Source organism: Vigna radiata, chromosome 1, assembly GCF_000741045.1.
Source record: "Vigna radiata var. radiata cultivar VC1973A chromosome 1, Vradiata_ver6, whole genome shotgun sequence".
NCBI classification, from domain to species: Eukaryota; Viridiplantae; Streptophyta; class Magnoliopsida; order Fabales; family Fabaceae; genus Vigna; species Vigna radiata.
In genome coordinates, this window is record NC_028351.1 from 10,740,403 (window position 1) to 10,760,100 (window position 19,698).

The following is a 19,698-nucleotide window of genomic DNA, read 5'->3' on the forward strand; positions in this document are numbered from 1 at the left end:
TTATAAGTTCAGTTTTTAAAAACTGAACCATAAGATAGTATACTGAACTGTTACTAGAAATGGATCAGTTATTTTTAGTACAATATAGTACAGTTAACTGCAGTACAGTACAGATCAGTTATTTTTGCACAACCCTAGTCATTAGATGAATAGTTGAAGGAAAATTAATCATCACCATATCCCTTTACAATTAGACTAAACATGCATAGTATACTTAATGAAATTCAAGATGTTATTGTTGAAGTATCTTTATTCAATATACAAGATGTAGTATAAGGGGTGGATGGTCGAGCAGGAGTGAATTGGATGGCAATCAATTAAGAAAAATGAAGATGGGACTGTCGAGTCCGTGGCGAAAGGCAATGCTGGTTTGGTGTGAAGATGTCTCCAACCGGTTAATCAGGTACAGGAGAAGTGTATGCATAGTGTCAAAGGGTGATTAATGGCCTTAATGAGCGAATGTTATGGAAAGAGAAATAAACACTATGAGACGGTTACAAGCAATGGACAAATATTGCGGAACACGGTATAACGGTTACAGGAAGTTAATGTCCATTATTGGACCTAATGCCTATAAATACATACATGTTAGTAAGGTATTTGACTTTTGATCTAATAATACATTTTTTACTCTCGTAGTGATCTTGCTGACTTGAGTGTCGGAGTGCTAACATGCAGGTCACAATCGTTCGATGTCAAGAAAGAGATTTGTAATAAACGTTGAGAGAGTATCAGAGGGAATGGGAGCTTGAAGAGCCTTTGGCTCGGATCCCATATAGAAACACAAGTTAAGCTAGTAGAGTAGACATTAAACATATTTCTAAAGTGGCTAAAGCATTTTGCCAAACCAATTTGATTACCAACAAAGATTTTAAGTTATGCTTATTTTTATTATATATTTAATTAAATTTATCGGTGTTGTATTAAAGATGATTTTATAACTCAAATGGTAATGTCAAAAGTTTAGAATGTAAATTTTGTAGGTACAATGGGACAACATAATTTTTCGAGTGAATAAATTTGTTTTTTCATTGTACATTTTCCTACCAGAAACATTGGGAAAACTTTCATATAAACATTTAGTCACAACAATGGAAATTTTTTATTTATTTATATTTTTTAATATTATAATAATTACACTTAATCATTAAATTCAATCGTTTATGTTTATCAATAAATAGGGAAGATCATAATATAGTGGATATGTTGAGTTTCAATCCATTCAGAAGTTTTATAACACAAAAGTTAATATCTATTAATAAATTTAGATTTTGTTCATGAAGATTGAGTGTTACATAATTTAATTGTGTTGCTTATTTCACTATCCGACTTCATTTTAGGAGGATGACATGTTACACATACCACAATAATATATAGTTTATCTTCAAGATAATTAGTAGTTAGATTTAATTTATTTTGTTTAAATACTTTAAGTTTATTTATTGATAATTTGTAATATTAGATAATTTAGATTTTAAATTAAAAAATTTAATTACTACAATTGTTTTGTTTTATGGGAATTTAATAGTATTGTCTCCTGGTAAAATATTTTTTTCTTACAGATTTTAAAGTTAATGTCAAAACAAACCACGTATTTAAGAAAACAACATACTTTACGTCAACTATGATTATAATTAATGTAACCTGTCACTTTATAAATTAGTTAACTAACGTAGATATTGTTTTGTGTTTCTTGAGTGTGTCATTGTTAAGAAAAAACTTCAAATTTCCATAATTTCTTTCACTGTAAACAAATTCAATTGATTTCACCATACACAACTACTATTATAATTGCAACTATATAATCATTCCTTAAAGTAACTGTGTGACTAACTAGATAGCACAAACTACATTAAGGTCCCCAATCTCATACGTAGCTGCTTGTTCCAAAGTAATGACTAAAATAATTATGCAGAGCATAAAGTGCAAGCATCAATCAAAAAACACTGTTGCAATTATGCAGTAACTTCATACCAGCCACTGTCACACACAAAACGACCACCTACTTTAAGCTGGAACACATAAAAGGTCACTTTCTGTCTCCATTTTAGGATTTGACATGGAAAAAAAAAGTTTCTGTTATAATATTTTATTATTATTTGACAATTTTTATAAGAGGAAAATGGTCTTACTAAAATTAACTTTTGCATTTTTAAAGAAAAAGAAAAAGTAAAAAATAGTGAGAGATAATGTCATGTAAAAAAAAAAAAAAAATCTGATGTAAACTACCATTGTCCATTTAATATTGCAACCACAAGATGACAGGCAAATTATGAAGCACAATCCCCTTATAATATCTCTTCATGCTTCCTTCTTTTTAACCCAACACCCTTCTTCAAAGACTCAATCTTTCTTCTTCTTTGGCATGAAACATGGCCAAGACCATAATGGGAAACATGGGTTATTTTCTTACAAGCTATCTTCTAGTTCTAACAATGTTGTTCTCAGCAAATGCTCAATTTGTTAAGAAGACTTACCTCGTTCAAATGGATAAGGCAGTAATGCCAAAGGCCTTCACCAACCACCTTGAATGGTATTCATCAAAGCTGAAATCGGCACTGTCCACATCTCCAGAAGCTGATGCGGAGAGTGAGAAGAGAATTATCTACACTTACCAGAATGCTTTTCATGGTGTTGCAGCTAAGTTGACTGAAGGAGAAGCTAAGAAGCTAGAGGCTGAAGAAGGAGTTGTGGCCATATTCCCAGATACAAAGTATGAGCTACACACCACAAGAAGTCCTGCATTCCTCGGGCTTCAACCAGAAAAAGCCCCTAACATGTGGTCAGAAAAGCTTTCTGGCCGAGATGTTATAGTGGGAGTGTTAGACACTGGGATTTGGCCAGAGAGTGAAAGCTTCAAAGATGTAAGCATGGGACCAGTACCTGCTCATTGGAAAGGTGCCTGTGAGATTGGAACAGGATTCACAAAAAGTCACTGCAATAAAAAGGTTGTGGGGGCAAGAGTGTTCTACCATGGATATGAAGCAGCAATTGGTAGAATTAATGAGCAGAAGGAGTACAAATCACCAAGAGATCAAGATGGGCATGGCACCCACACAGCAGCTACAGTTGGTGGCTCTCCTGTGCTTGGGGCTAACCTTCTTGGTTATGCTAATGGCACAGCAAGAGGAATGGCACCAGGTGCAAGGATTGCAGCTTACAAAGTGTGTTGGGTTGGTGGGTGCTTCAGCTCAGATATTGTGTCAGCTATTGATAAAGCTGTGGCTGATGGAGTGGATATTCTTTCCATCTCTTTGGGTGGTGGAGTCTCCTCTTATTACCGTGATAGTTTATCTGTTGCTGCATTTGGAGCAATGGAGAAGGGTGTTTTTGTTTCATGTTCTGCAGGAAATGCAGGACCTGATCCTGCCAGCCTCACCAATGTTTCACCATGGATCACCACAGTTGGAGCCAGCACAATGGATAGAGATTTTCCAGCAGAAGTTAAGCTTGGAAATGGTAAGATAGTGACTGGAGTTTCACTCTACAAAGGGCAAAGTGTGCTTTCAATTGAGAAACAATACCCTTTGGTGTACTTGGGGAGCAACTCTAGCAGGGTTGATCCAAGATCCATGTGCTTGGAAGGGACTATGGATCCTAAAGTGGTTTCAGGAAAGATAGTTATATGTGATAGAGGCCTTAGTCCTAGAGTGCAGAAGGGTAATGTGGTGAGAAGTGCAGGCGGGGTGGGAATGATTCTCACAAATACTGAAGCTAATGGAGAAGAACTAGTTGCTGATTGCCATCTCCTTCCAGCAGTTGCAATAGGAGAAAAAGAAGGAAAAGATCTCAAAAGTTATGTACTATCTGGTAAAAGTGCTACTGCAACTCTAGCTTTTAAAGGTACGAGGTTGGGAATAAGGCCATCTCCTGTAGTGGCAGCATTTTCATCAAGAGGGCCAAATTTTCTCAGCCTTGAAATTCTGAAGCCTGATTTAGTGGCTCCTGGGGTGAACATTCTTGCTGCTTGGAGTGAGGCCATTGGTCCCTCAGGTTTGAAAGTGGACAACAGAAGAGAGAAGTTCAATATACTCTCTGGAACCTCAATGTCATGCCCACATGTGAGTGGTGTAGCAGCCTTTCTCAAAGCCAGGCACCCTGAGTGGAGCCCTGCTGCTATAAAATCTGCTTTGATGACGACTGCTTATGTTCTTGACAACACCAAAAAAACTCTCACAGATGCCTCAACTGCTAAACCTTCAAGTCCTTATGATCATGGTTCTGGACACATTGACCCAATTAGAGCTGTTGACCCTGGTTTGGTATATGACATAGAGCCACAGGACTACTTTGAATTCCTATGCACACAGAATCTGACTCCAACCCAACTACAAGTTTTTGCCAAATTTTCCAACAGATCTTGCAAACACTCTCTTGCCAGTCCAGGGGACTTGAACTACCCAGCCATTTCATCAATCTTTACCCAGAAAACAGCCACTTCATTCTCTAGACCTGTGATTGTTCACAGAACTGTCACCAATGTTGGCCCAGCTGATTCCAAATACCAAGTTGTGATCTCACCATTCGAAGGTGCTTCTGTCAAAGTTGAGCCAGAAACTCTAAATTTCACAAAAGAACACCAAAAGCTGTCTTACAAGATTACATTCACGCCAAGGGTTCGGCAAACATCTCCTGAATTTGGAAGTCTGGTATGGAAGGATGGTTTGCACACTGTGAGAAGCCCCATTGTGATAACATGGCTGGCACCACCAATGTGAATTTACAAGTTCAGTAGTGTTTCTGTGTTGCAATAAGAGAATCTTCTGTACTAGGAATTAGAAGTTCAGCCTTTTGTATTACCAGAAAAGTTATTATTTTAGTATTCTATCCTATGTTCCTCTTCCTCCACCTTGGACTCAACCAATAATCTTCTTCATTCACGTATAATTCATAACTTCAAAGTTGCAAAATGCTTAAAAATTTCCAACAAATGTGGAACTTATTTCTGATTCTCAAATCTCAGTTGTTGTGATTACATTAACTACTTCTAGTTCCTCCACTGTTTTAGTTTATACACACATGCTTTCTGAATATGCTTATTTAGTACATGAATTCTGGACTAAGGAATTGAACAATAAGAATACAATATATACACATGCAACTTTTGTCTTGTGCCTTGGCAGATCATTTACTGCAACAAAACTTGGATGCCACGAGTGAGGATTTCACTGTCACAAACGATTATAGGTCGCTTTTCATTAGTTAATTTCCTTGTGATGTAAAGCATAGCTCATCATTTATGAGAGTTGAAGTTTAGACAGACCCTTTTGACCATTTGGGACAGAAAAGTTAATGGATAGCAGAAAAATGAGGCAAAGCATTTACTAATGAAGCTGCACTATTCTTTTCCAGCTATTTTTGTTTCTTCACCTCTCTATCTGTCTGTGAATTTAATTTAGTTGAACAGAAGAGGCTCATTGCATGTGCATCTCATCTGCTAAGTAGCTGGCCTCATCAAAGTTTGTGGTCCAAAGTACTTATACGGATTCAGACACACTATTCTTTACTACGTATGCTTTCTTTTATATAATGCCTTCAAAGTTCACCTGCATGCGTAGGTCCTATAAATCTAGTTTCCAATGTTTTTCTGAACAAGATTCAACAGTAGGGCATGGTTTTTCGATGATATTGTTTGTGACAAGACATGTTTTAGATTAGAAAAATGTACTTTTAACAACTTTTTTACCATCGCGTTTATGTACTAGTTTAGGATATATGAAATATGATATCGATTAAAGATAAGAACAAATTATAATATATAAATAAGATATAAAAATCTTATTTTACTAACTGATTTTGTGAAATTGAACTAGGCTTAAAATATAAATATACAAAGCACATATATATATAAGTAATTATATATAATTTTTTCTTAATAAACTTCTTTATAACGAAATTTTTGTTTTTTAATTTAATAAATTAATCAAAACCCAACTGAGAAGTTAAAATGCAGTTGAATAAGGTTAATGGATGATTATATTCCCAACTGTGGAATGTTTATGCTGTTAATATGAAACGAGACCCACATATTCACTCTAAAATATAATAAATGTTTATGCTGTTTTAAAATGAGTTACTACATCAAACATTCTAAAGAGAAATTCAACTAAATAACTAAATAAATGCTTGTATTAATTATCTTGAATGAATATGTTTGTCATATTAGTTTTAGATTGATAAGGTTCAAATTAATCAGTTACCTTGTTTGTTGTATATTTGTAAAAGTCACAAAAGCATACTTAATCATTTAGCACAAGTTACTGAGAGATTAAATTATAAGTTAATCAAACAGGGATAAAAGTTAATCTATTAAATGAATACAACTTTTGTTACCTACATTTAATGATTATCTTTAATCAATTATTGATCAGTACTTTTAATTGTTTTGCTGCTTGAATGATCAATTAAATACTGTTATGATTTTATTTATTTATTTATTGCACTTTTCTGCATGGGAAATGAGTTGTTAAGAAATTTAAGTCAACAAAAAGTTAGGAAGTCAGTATGCATTGCCAAATTATACATATTTTTAGCACCTGTTAAGAGAAAGATGTCATTTTTTATAATCTCATTTTACTATCTTTATATGATTTGATTTGCCATTTTTCTGTAAATCCATTTGTCAAATATAGAAAAATATGATTTCCAAATAATTAAGTTTCCTAAAAGATGTTATCAATTGGCTAATTAAAACATTAAAACCTTTGGAACTTTTACTTTTTTTTTTTAATAAATAAATTTTAAATTTAATTTAATCTTATTTTTAGTTAATACGAAATTTACAACACATTTCATTATGTATATTAAGGCATAAATGTGTAGAGTGTGTAACTAAACATTTATTAATGTCCAATTAGTGCAATAAATTCAATTTAATTTTTAAATGGTTCTGCTGTCATTTTAAAAATGAATTTTAAGTTTATTGAAACCTTAAATGCCCAAAAATTTTTAAAAAAACTAAAACTCATCGAACCAAAATAATGTTTTACTGAAGCAAACGAAAAAAACTTCAAAAAAACACTTTCAATGGCAGTTTCCGGGTAAATTCGCTTCAAACGGCGAAACGAAAACACGTATGCAGTTCCAATGGTGACACTTTAATAACCTTGAAACACCGTCAATGCAGTCGACCCTTGTGGGGAGATGGAAGCTTGTTGGTGGGTGGAAGGGAAGATGGTTCTCAAGAAGGCTCTGGCGCAAATGAGGTTCTCTTTTTTGAAATGAATTTAAATCAATCTCGCGTTTCAAAACCCCTGCAACTTTCATTATCCACCTCATTTTCAATTTTTTAAAACTAAAAACACATGAACCAATTAGCTTATGACATGTGTTTAGTGTTAGAAGTTTGTCAAATTTAGATGTCAAAGTATCATTAAAGTTAACACTCATTATATCTTATAAATTTGTTTTATTTTTAGTAATGTGAGCTTTCATAAATGCATTCTCATATCTTATTTTTAGTTGATGTGAGCTTTCATAAGTATATTCCCATCACGGGAAGAAATTCAAACACCTAATAATTTTCTTCAAGGTTTGCAGGTGAGTTTTAAGAAAGGACAAAACTCCATCTTGCTTAAAATGGTTAAATTACTTCATTGATACATTAGGCAAACAACTTATAAATCTTCTATCTTAATACCATTAATTAATGTTTGTTATGATTTTAAAATTTAACTTATAAATCTTCTACACATCTTAATACAATTAATTATTGTTTGTTATGATTTTAAAATTTAATTTATAAGTTAGTAATTTATGGTGTTAAAAACAATCTCTATTTATAAACAAAAACATAAAGAACAAAAGAATAGAAATATACTAGTTCTCAAATGCTCTTTCTTCTGCATCTTTTCCTTTCTTTCTATGTTTTTCAAGTTATCCATGCATATTGTTTGTTTTTTTTACTCATAATGTGTTTTCCTTTTCTTTCATATCTCTAGATTTTCCTTATTCATGATTTATTTTGTTGAGTGAATGATAAAATTCTTGTTATGAAAAATATGAATCTTTTAACACTTTACCAAATATCTTATCATTTTTGGCGAGATTTGGTCTATAATATTTTCTGTAGTACTTTAGGACTTAATTTCACTCTATCAATTGCAGCTTTATTAAACAAAATTAACACAAAATTTTTTTCCCAAATTTGCGTTCAGTCCATTGAGCAATGTGTTTTCGGTCAACAAATTACATGAATTTATAGCCTTTATGAATGATTACCTTATAGATTTAAAATTCATCAACTATTTTCATTTCTTCATCAAATAATAATTACATCTCCTTATGATTTATATAAAATATTAGGACTAAAAATAAATTCTCGAATAAAAATTAAGATTAGAAGGATAAAGAAAGAAATAAAACTACAAATCTCAATAACTGATTCATAATGTTAATTTTCATTATTATTAGTCACTTTCCATAAAATCAACTCTTATTTAACTTTTAAATTATTTAGTCTCCTTTTTTATAATTTTTTTAAGTCATTACTCTTATCTAATTATATTACTAATCTCTATTAATTTTCGTTCAACTGAACAAAAAATACTTGTGTCAAACGAAAAGATAAACTTATTTCATTGGAATTAGATGTAATTAACTAAACTTTTATGTAATTGATACTGTTTTTTCATATATAAATATCTTTCTATTCAATGTTTGTATTTTGTTTTTATGTTTAATAAATGTTGTGCTTTTATCGTCTATACCTTGATATTTGATTTATTGGGATTGAAAAGTATCATTTGTGATTCAGAGTTGAAACAAAATATCTAATGAAGCTTTTATCTAGAAATGAAATTTTATTCATTAGTTGTCTTAAACCCTTATTGGGAAAGTAAGTTCCCATATTAAATGTTAAATATTAAACCTTAAACCCTTAGGATTTAACTAAACTTATGGATTCATTTCACATTAAGTTTGAAAGACAATAATTAATTGTATAATGAAGTTTAACCCTAACAGTTACTTACTTATAATTGCCATTATCATTTTTTTTATTTTGTTTATTTTTGTCTTTTATTGGTATAAGTTTGGTGGTGAGACTTGGCTAGGTCAAGGCATGGGGCCAAGAGCTCAATGAGAACAGAAATCTCGTGTGAAACAAAAGGGTAAAAGCTCGTTTGATTCTAATTTCCAGTTTATTATTACATTTCACATAATTAAGGTTTTTTCTAATAAATTGGAAAATAGAAATATTTGGTTCTTATTTGTGAAAATATTGTGTAGCCAAGTGGAAACCGTTGAAGATTGAAGAATATCTCTACAAAATAATTTATCAAGAAACTGAGCTATTTCAATTACAAAATCAAATAAATGGGAATCACTGAAGATTGAAGAATATCTCAACAAAACTGTTGAGATTGTTGACAACACAATATCTATATCACTCTGATTTTTTATGATGGCAACACATTTTTAATAACACATATATTGTTGGAGTGCTACATGTTCTACTACTTATTGATTGATATATTGTTGAACATGTTTTTATGATTATCTTGATATGTGAATGCACATTTACTAAGCTTGTATATGTTACATTATATCTGGTTGCATTACATAAGTTTTGGAAGAAGAAAATCACATGCACTCTTGTGAACTTAAATTGTGTGACAAAGCTGATAGTTAAAGTCGACTTCATTATTAATTGAATCGACTGTGACTGAAGACTTTGTACAGATTTTCAAATACAGTGCTATGTGAGATTTTACATTGAAAAGAATTTCAAAATGAACTGTTGTGTCAAAGTTGATTGTGTGCGCCACACATTCAACTGTATTAGTTGTTTAATTTGGAATTTTGTTATGCTCATGAACAGTAACGGCTATATTTTTAAAAGTTAGTTGAGCATTGAATGATAGTCAACTGTAATGAATGTGGAATTAATTTGTTTGACTAGACTGCTACTATATTGACTGATCTATTATAACTGTCATAGGATAGTCGACTGTATTAGTAGCATAATTGACTGCAGGAGCGTCTGATTTATAGAAATCTATAAATATACAAGACCTGATCTTTTTCAGAGAACTTTTGGATGAACTAACATTTTCATATTTTGTTTCAGATTGATTCTTTGTGATTTAGAACTCCAAGAACTCAACAAGAAGACTAGAAATGGTATGAAATGACATTGCTAAAGTTAGTTTTCACCTATTTCACTCTTGCGCTTACCCAATTTCATCTCCTTTCCATCAATTTACTAAAGTCAAGCTACAAAAACACTATAGCCCTAATCTCTTAGGTGAAAGATCCTAGGTTTTTCATATTAAACTTCAATCTCTTGGAAAATCTAACAAGAAAACCCGTATTAATGAGCTAGGATCTTAAGACAGAATCAATGCACCACAAGGACTCTTGTTTCAGTTCTAGGTTCCATCTTACGTTTCCATAACCCATGAAACCATAAATTCAAGTCATGAACATTCCTATTACATGCAAGCTTTAAGATTGGAAACAAGAATACTAACAATATAGAAAAGGCATGTATATATTTGAATCATTCAACAAGATGAATCCGGTTCTCCACTCCTATGGAGAACCCTAGAGCTTACAAACATGATGATGGAAGTAGAAGACCCAAAAGAAGAGGGGGAGATGTTTCCACAAGCTCCTCACAGCCTCCATGAGCTCCAGTACTGAAATTGCGCCTCCAAAGAACCAAAGACCCTGAACTCTTCGCGTTTCTGAGTTAAATAAAGCAAATATGCCATGTCAGTAAAGTTGGCGCTCAAGCACCCAAAAATGAAGGGTGCTCAGGCTCATGTTAGTCATAGTGCACTGACGCTCAAGCGCCCATGGAAAAAGGGCGCCCGGGCACATGACAACAACTTTTCAGATACAACATCAGAAGTGACGCTCCAGTGCCCCAAAAGGGTGGGCACCCGGGCGCGCGACAACCATCAGTAATTGGCGCTCCAACGCCCTTGAACAAGGGGCGTCTGGGCGTGACTCTACTGTAATGCTTCTTTTTCTCATTTTGTGCAAATCTGCTTGCTTTTGTGGCTGGTTCAATTCTCCACATTATGGAGGTTCTTCCAAGCACAGTTTTATCTACGAAATAAAAGTGATGAAGTTACACCAATGTAGCTCAAAACACATTTATTTAGGAAAAAAGACAAAAGAAGAGGATTAACTATATGATTATTGTTTACATAATTAGTAGTACTTACTAATCGAAAATAGTTTTGGAAACCTGATTAGGATAGAAAATCTAATAGATTTCACATGATAGACATAGATGTTAAATAATTAATCATTTATAATATTGAAATGTTGAACTTAATGCGAACTTATAATATAAATAATAAGACATTAGGACTTTTATTATTAAATTTTATACTTGTTGCTAAGACATTAAGACTTGTTATATGTAGAGTTAGGCAAAAAATACTGAATTGTATTGTACTACAGTTAATTGTACTATATTACGCTAAAAAGAACTGAACCATTTTTACTATAACTTAAATATACTGTTTTATGGTTCACTTTTTAAAAACTGAACTTAATAAATTTTCGGTTCAATTAACTGCAGTTAACTGTACTGTCTTTGTGGTCAAGTTAATTTGTTAGTTAGGTTGAAAGGATGATTCTACCTTTTCTTTTATATCTTCATTTTTTATACATTATTAAAATTATAGTATCATTTTCTTAAAATACCTTTAGTTATATCTTATTTTTTATAAATTATATTTTTATTTTTTTTATTTAGATCTAAAAAATTTAAAGTTATCTTGTAAAATATTAATTTTTTAAAATATATATTGACACAATTTATTTAAAATTTTATTTTAGAAAGGTCAAATTATTTTTTTTTTACCAAAATTTATATATTACAGATTTAGTTTTAAATTAATATATTTTAATTTTTTAAAAATAATGTATAAGTAGTGTAGATATTTATAAATATCCACGTATAAAAAGACTATAAATATCTTCTTACATATATTTATAAAATAACCAAATAAATAATAAATATTTTTAAATGGATTGTGTAATATATATATATATATATATATATATATAATTTATATTTTGGTTAAAAAATTAATGAGATGTAAAAGAACCAGCAACATGTATGTCCAAGGTTTTATGAGAGGGACAATTTACAATTCATTTAAAAGATTTTACATATATATTGTAGTTTAGTACAATTTATAATTCAGTTAATAGTTCAGTTCAGTTTATATTGTAGCTTAATACAATTTACAATTCAGTTAGTAGTTCAGTTAAGGTTATATTATAGTTTGGGACAATTTAGTATAATACAGTTCAATTCAGTTTGAGAAAACAAAAAACAGTTCAGTTCAGATTGTTTGAACTATTTTACATTTCAGTTCAGTTTAAACAAATTAGTTAGTACAATGCAGTACAATTTCATTTGCCCACCCCAAGTTATATGTAGTGTAAATGCTAAAGTATAAATTATAATTATATTGTTTAGTGTTTTCAAATGGAATTGGATATGAACTTTAACCCTAGTGGAATCTTTATCATATAATCAATCTCATTATTTTAAATTGCTTTCTAAAACTTTAAAATTATTTTATTCAAAAATCAATATTTTTTTATTATTAAAATTTATGTAAAGAATCATAATTTAACTTAATCACATTAGTCTATTAAGAAATAATATATTGACTTATTCAATTTATTAGTTATATGATTTAATACACTTATAATTTGGTAATGCTTATAGTTTTTATTTATTTATTATGACTTTCTAAGTGTTTCATAAAATGTTTTTTTTCATACTTTTAATTTCTTAAATACTAACAAAATGTATCAAAATATTTTTTTTTGTCTAAATTATATATGAATCAAAATTATTGCATAACTACTTTGGAATAATAATTACTATTTCTTGTTGTGTAACTAATACACTTAACATTAAACAAATCACGTTAATACTAATTAAACTTTATTTATATTTAAGTTTCAATGGTTTTTACTTATTGAGTCTGAAAGAATATTTAATAAAATTTGTAAATTTAATGAAATAAAAAAAAAACAATATGTTGGAAGAGTGTTAAAACAGTCCTTGTCATATCAAATATTATAAATAGTGCTATAAATGGAATATATAGTGTTCCAACGTCTTGTTTCACATGAAAAGCGCTTTATGTAATTAAGTCAATAGAGTTATTTTATCCTATTTTTAATATACACGTATTAATATCATTAGTCAGATAATAATATTTAAAATGTTTAGTCTATTCATATTTTTCTTCCAAAGCATACATTTTTCACCAACGTTATTTTTACAAATATTTGTATGAATACAATCTTATATATATTAATAGATTTTGTTAAGCAAAATATTTAACTAAAATTATTTTTGTAAACTATTACATTAGAGATTATATTTACTAATAAATTAACTAAACATGAAATATCAAATGAAGAAATAATCGTTAGTAGGGCATGTTTAGATGATTTTTGTAAGTATTTATAGATAATAAACTGAAATGTGTAAAAAAAATGTAAAATATATTTTGACAAATTAATTTTCTCGTACAAGACACGCGCACTTACACAATTATTTTTGTGGTGTTATGAACTTAAAATAGTTCAAAATGTCGTTTTGAGTTCAAGGACACGTCGTATTGAAGCAGTGATCGTGTATGTACCGCTTTGTCGTTTGAAGCGCTCATCACGCGCAAACATGGTGATTGTAACCAACGTCACCACCATCATAAGCATCGCCTTCTCTTTGTACCGTTAATCGAATGTTCTCCTACCTTGAGCCATGTCCACCTCCGTTCAGATTCGCGACTCCGGCATCGCCGTGGACGCAGTCGACGGCTTCAACTCTCCGGCGAAGCAGAAAGCGGCCAGCCGAAGTGCCTATGGCAACCGCCCCCTTCTCTCCCTCCGCCGAGCCAAACAGTTCCTCGGGGCCGCCAAGTTCAAGCTCTTCTTAGCGCTGTTTGCTCTCTCCGCCGTCGTTTTGATCACCGCCAGACTCAGTTCGTGGATGGGTTGGCACCTTCACAACCCTTCTTCGGTTACTTCAAGGTATAAAAAGATTAGATCTGCTTTTCTGCTCTGCAATTTTATTTTATTCTGATGGATCTGTTCTTTTTAGGAATGAAAAGTAGTTTTTGGTTTGGATTTAAAAAAAAAAGAAAAGAAAACAGTTTTGTTATATGTATTCTTTGCTTTAAAATAGAGTTCCCGTAACTTAACCTTGCAATTAGATGGCATCGTTTGGACAAATTCTCTAAGTAAAAGGTGCATTATGATGTTTTAGGTTGTTTTTTTCACCATGATATGTGTTAGCAAAGGATTTTGAGATTCCTATCTAAGGATAGTCATGATGGTAGATTGATTCCCTAACACATTATAGATTTGTAATTGTTTCAGGGAAACAAATTAGTCTATTTAGACAAAGTTCTTCCTAAGAACTTTTGGAAAGAAAAATTGAAATTAACTTCTTTATGAAATGGATTGACTTATGTATAAATTAATTTTAACTTATGAAAAACTTCATTTCATTTTTTATTCTTATTATTTTTCACTAACCTTGTGATTGGGTAGATAATTTTACAATTGTGAAGAAATTTAAATTCACTAAATTTCAATTGTTTACTTTTCAAATTATTTAATTTTTCAGATGTTGTGTTTGGATAAAATAATTAACATTTATTAAATTTTAGTTTACTTGTTTGGAAATAGTATTTCACTTACTACCAAATACAAAAATTATCACTATATAACACTAGTGACGTGGATAAAAAAAAATTGTACAGAGATTGACAAAAAATAATCACTACAATTCAACCAAAAGAATTTGGCTAACATCCACAGAAAATCTTGACAAACGGCAACCAAGAAGTAAACTTGACTTACTTCTCAAATAAATTATCCCAATAAGTAAACCTGACTTCTGCAAATAAATAATCCCAACTTCTATTCAAGTTGGTTGAAATATAACCTTGACTAACATTATCTGTAACATAATCCTAATTAACACTACCCAAAAAAAAATCATGTTTAACATTAGCTAGAAAACAACCAAACCAACCTTGACGATAACAAAGAAATTTCTAACTAACATTTGATGGGAAATAACATTGGAAAAAAAATAACTTTGGCTGTTGGCAACCAAAAATAAATATGATTCATATTAACCTAAAAGAAACTCTGGTAGACATTTGTCAAAAAGTGATGTCGAGCTAGCAGTATCCTGACCAAAGTTAAGTTTGTGACATCCCAACTGAGATTGAGCCGAAGAAAGAATATGAAGAAAAGAATAATCGATTTAAGAGAAGAAATAGTATGCATAATTTTAAATTCTTAATTTTTAGGCGAAATTTGAAATTCTCTGATTTTAATTAATTAAATTGATGAAATTAATATATTATAGATTCCTAAAATTCCAAATTTTTCCAAAACTTTCTCTTCAAACAATATAGTTTTTCAAAAAACATTTTAAATTATTTATAGAAGTGAATTACCCTTTAGAAATTCTCCATCCAAAGACACTGTAAAGGTCCTTATAGACACTTGTTCGAATATTTTATTGTGATTCTAGCTAAAGCCTGAGTCATTTGGAGTAGTGCTGGATGTCGCGTTGCATTGGGTTTGAAAGTCGGTTGTCTTTGATTGTTTTAAAACTAAAAGTGTTTGAAATTTGATAAAGCCCACACTTGTATTTTCTTGTAGTGGTTTTTCCTTGCATGTAAATGACATTGTGGTTCTTGCTCCCAGTAGGATTATAGTTGTGGAGTTTGATTTTTTTTATATTTCATAATTTGAGCTGGATCTGCTGATACAACTGATTTAATTCATGATTCAGGGCTAGCTATACTGTGCTTATAAACACTTGGAGGCAAAAATCTCTTCTGAAACAAACTGTTGCTCATTATGCATCCTGTCGAAGTGCCGATGCAATGCATGTGGTGTGGACTGAAAGTGAGCAACCATCTGCGAGGCTGAAAACATATCTTAATAAGATTGCGGTTTCGAAGTCTCAGAAAGCTCACAAACCAAACTTTAGATTTGACATCAGTGCAGATTATGAGTCAAACAGCAGGTTTAGACCAATTAAGGACCTCAAGACTGACGCAATTTTCTCAGTTGATGATAATGTTATTGTTCCATGCTCTACTCTAGATTTTGCTTTCTCTGTCTGGCAAAGTGCACCTTCCACAATGGTGGGATTTGTTCCTCGAATGCACTGGCTGGATAAGGAGGTTAGTTATTAGTGAATTACAGCATTTCCTGTTTCATTACTTGAATTGAACCGCTTGAATTTTACATTTTTACTCTTTCATTTCTCAAAGGTGAAATATAACTTCGAAGTTTGCACTAATTCTTGCAAGTTGGATACTGAAACCTTTAGTATTTTATAGGATTGGCTGTATGGTCCAATGGCAGAGTCCAACCAAACTAAAGCTTGACATTGAGTTTTGATTGGTCATGTGATGAAGATGAACACTCGTTAATTGTTTACACAAGAATGGTTGGACTGCAACCTCTACATACGGTGTTAAGGGTGGGGATGGAGGGAGAGAAAATGAAACTAAAATGGACTTGGCTCTTTTAAAGTGATACTATGGTATCAATCCTCTAATTTACTTGTAGATACACCCTTGCTTAATTTAGAGACAAACTTCAAAGATGACTAATCTTGTGCAGAATAATGGGAAAACACATGGCATGTTTGCTGCTAATTTTTATTAGAAAGGGAAAAATGAGAGCAATATGCAGATGTCCACTGTGTTCATGGGATGTGCTTGATAGTAACAAAATGGAACGCTGATTTACCCTTATTGAATATAACTTGATTTGCTATTTTGCATATTGTGCCTGACTGATTTCACTTTGTATACTACAGCAAAATAATGTTGCATATTACAGGTATGGAGGATGGTGGTCTGTTTGGTGGATGGGCACTTATAGCATGGTTCTCTCAAAGGCTGCATTCTTTCACAGGAAATACTTGGATTTATATACTCAAGAGATGTCTCCATCAATTCAGGGCTATGTTTCCAGGGATAGGTAATATATATGATTAATTAACCCTCGAGAACTTTAAATTTGTTCTTATCACTTAATCTTTTTCGTATCCTTCATATATTTTTTTTAATTTTAATTTTTTTTTCCTTCAACAGAACTTGTGAAGACATTGCAATGTCCCTTCTCGTTGCTAATGCTACAGGTGCTCCTCCAATATGGGTGAAAGGTAATTTTTGTTTGCAATCTACAGGAGTAACTAAAGTTTAGAAGAAAACATTTGTTGAAGTTACAGTGCATGTATTTTTCCAATTAAATTAAATCTCATGCATGCTATCGGGCTACAAATTTTGCTCATTATGTGAAAATTTCAAGATTCGCCGCTTGGAAATAGACATGGACATTGTTTAAGCATTATTAAACATGAACACAGCAATAAACATGTCACAGCACAAAATATAAGGATGCAATATGTGCATCTCAATTGATATGAAGTTTTTTCTATGGAAATTTCTTATTGTTGAATAGATTTTTTTTTTTTAACTTTCTGTAGTGCTTCTTAAAGTTGCTGGGGTGTTGTAACATGTAGTTAATAATTAGTACTTCAGTGTTAGCGTCTAGCACAGACATTGCTCCAATGTCATATCACAACATTAAATTTTTTAAAAACTATATGAATAAAATCATTGCATCGCTCCTATATTGCCAACCTGTAGGAGGAGAATCATATCTCCTGGTTATTAAAATAAGAAGCATAAAATTAGAGACGGCTAAATCTGATTCAGGTCTTCTAGATAATCATGATTAAAATAGTAACCACAATAGCATGAAGTATGTAGCCTTTGGCAGAATAATCCTCACTTTCTGCATTTCCATGTATGGGCTACTTTAAAACGGAAGAAAAAATAGTAATGGACTAATTTTACCATTTTGGGTTGAGAAATACTCGTGTGGTCTTGGAAAACTAAATAATGATCACTAGTTGTCTTGGGTTGTCTCATTGTATTATTAAAATTTATACTTGAATTTTGCAGGCAAAATCTATGAGATTGGTGCGTCGGGTATTAGCAGTCTGAGAGGGCATAGCCCCAGGAGAAACAGATGTCTCAATGACTTGATATCGCTGTACAAAACTTCTCCACTTGTGTTAACTAATGTGAAAGCAGTTAGTGCTAGAAATGAATGGTTATGGTAGATTTGTTGATTCATTTATCAGTAACCAAGTCGACGATCCATTCCACTTCCAAAGAAAAAATATAAAGAACAAAACTAAAGATTAAATATTGTGTTTGTGTATAATAGTTTCACACTTCTACAGTAATGTCAACTACATTTTGATTCATTGATATCTGATGCAAAACATGATGCCATTTGAATCTTAGTTTTTCGCTTGTAGTTATTCTGCTTAAAGGCCATGTACTGATCACCCCACCTTTTCTTTCCCCCCTATCTTGTTAAACCTTGATAAAACCAAAACCTTTTCTTTCAATGTCTATTCCAAGTACACAATGTCCTTAAAACTTGAGAAAGATTCTCTGGGGTGTAATTGATGGTCATGTGACCGAATCACTTTCATGAATAACTTTTAAACATGACTTGATAGTAGTTTTAATGGTTAAGATATCATAAAAATGTCTTTTCTAAAGATCTGAACCCTCTTAAAACCAGGTTGAGCATCAAACTTATAATGTCTCACTGTTCATCCGTTTACCTATGATTAAATCATGATCAAATTGATGGTAATTGAATGTCTTTTAATACTATATAATACATGAAAGACAAAATCAATAACTGGATAAAACAATACTTAACGTTAAGGGTTTCACATTTACATCAAGTTATAACCTCTTGATTGATTTTCACCATCAAAATCCATCTTTAGCCATATACGTTTATAAAGTTTGACATCCGGTGAATTTTGTGGTATGTCACTGTAGTCTGTAAGCTTGGAGATTTTGGTATCGTTCCTTCACTCTATCTGTATTTTGCATTTTTTTTACTGAACTGGGTTTCAGTGTTCTACTTTGTATCAATACTGACTGCAATCATGCATTGTTCTCCATTAATGGGACACTTTAACAATTTCACATAATCTAATTGATGGTTTCAGTATTTTGCAGCCTCATCCCTTCATTGTGGTGTTCACTTCATCCAACCTGTTATATCTGGTTACATATAACTCACTACCTACCCATTACACGTATAAATGGACTAACCAAACTGATCAAAAGAGCATTTATGTTGGCTTCTTCCGTCAGGGTAGCAAACAATTGGTTATTGAAATTAGTCATTCCTATGCATAAATAAAATACCACTGAATATCAGTGCTTTTTGAGTATTTGGGTAGGTTTTCAAAATCAGACAAGTATTTGGATTTTTCTTTCCTTAAAGAACTGTGAAACAGAGTGATACAGAAGAAAAAGGAAAATGAAGAAGCTATATTCTACTAACCTTCTCATTTCATTTATTAATAGTTATAAATGTATATTGTTATTGTATTTCACGCTGGATTGGTAACAAAAGAGGGAAAAAAATGTAATTATTCAATTCAATAAGGTTCTGTATGGAAGAGATAATTTATTAAACAAGTCGATTACTTGTAGTGGAGATTTCTTGTAGTCTTAAACAAAAAACAAAATGATGGTGGAATCCGAATTAAAAATATTTCAAGCAAAAAAGTCAAATCATTTGTGCTACCTTGAAATTCTGTTCTCTGCTTCTTCGTAACCAAATTTC

The 19,698-nt window shown here is 31.5% G+C and overlaps 2 protein-coding genes across 2 annotated transcripts; both read left to right on the top strand.

Moving 5' to 3' along the window:
- The first annotated feature begins 1,982 nt into the window (after window positions 1–1,982).
- LOC106769461 (subtilisin-like protease SBT1.3) lies at window positions 1,983–4,949 on the top strand. The gene has a single exon (XM_014655091.2). It carries the CDS (start codon window positions 2,373–2,375, stop codon window positions 4,716–4,718), a length of 2,346 nt encoding a protein of 781 aa, XP_014510577.1. The 5' UTR covers window positions 1,983–2,372; the 3' UTR covers window positions 4,719–4,949.
- Window positions 4,950–13,525: 8,576 nt separating this feature from the next.
- On the top strand, window positions 13,526–18,308 carry LOC106769479 (glycosyltransferase family 64 protein C4). The gene is made up of 5 exons (XM_014655115.2): window positions 13,526–14,019; window positions 15,803–16,199; window positions 16,844–17,007; window positions 17,121–17,191; window positions 17,997–18,308. The coding sequence occupies exons 1-5, from the start codon at window positions 13,751–13,753 to the stop codon at window positions 18,155–18,157; spliced, it is 1,062 nt and encodes a 353-aa protein (XP_014510601.1). The 5' UTR covers window positions 13,526–13,750; the 3' UTR covers window positions 18,158–18,308.
- The last annotated feature ends 1,390 nt before the right edge of the window (window positions 18,309–19,698 follow it).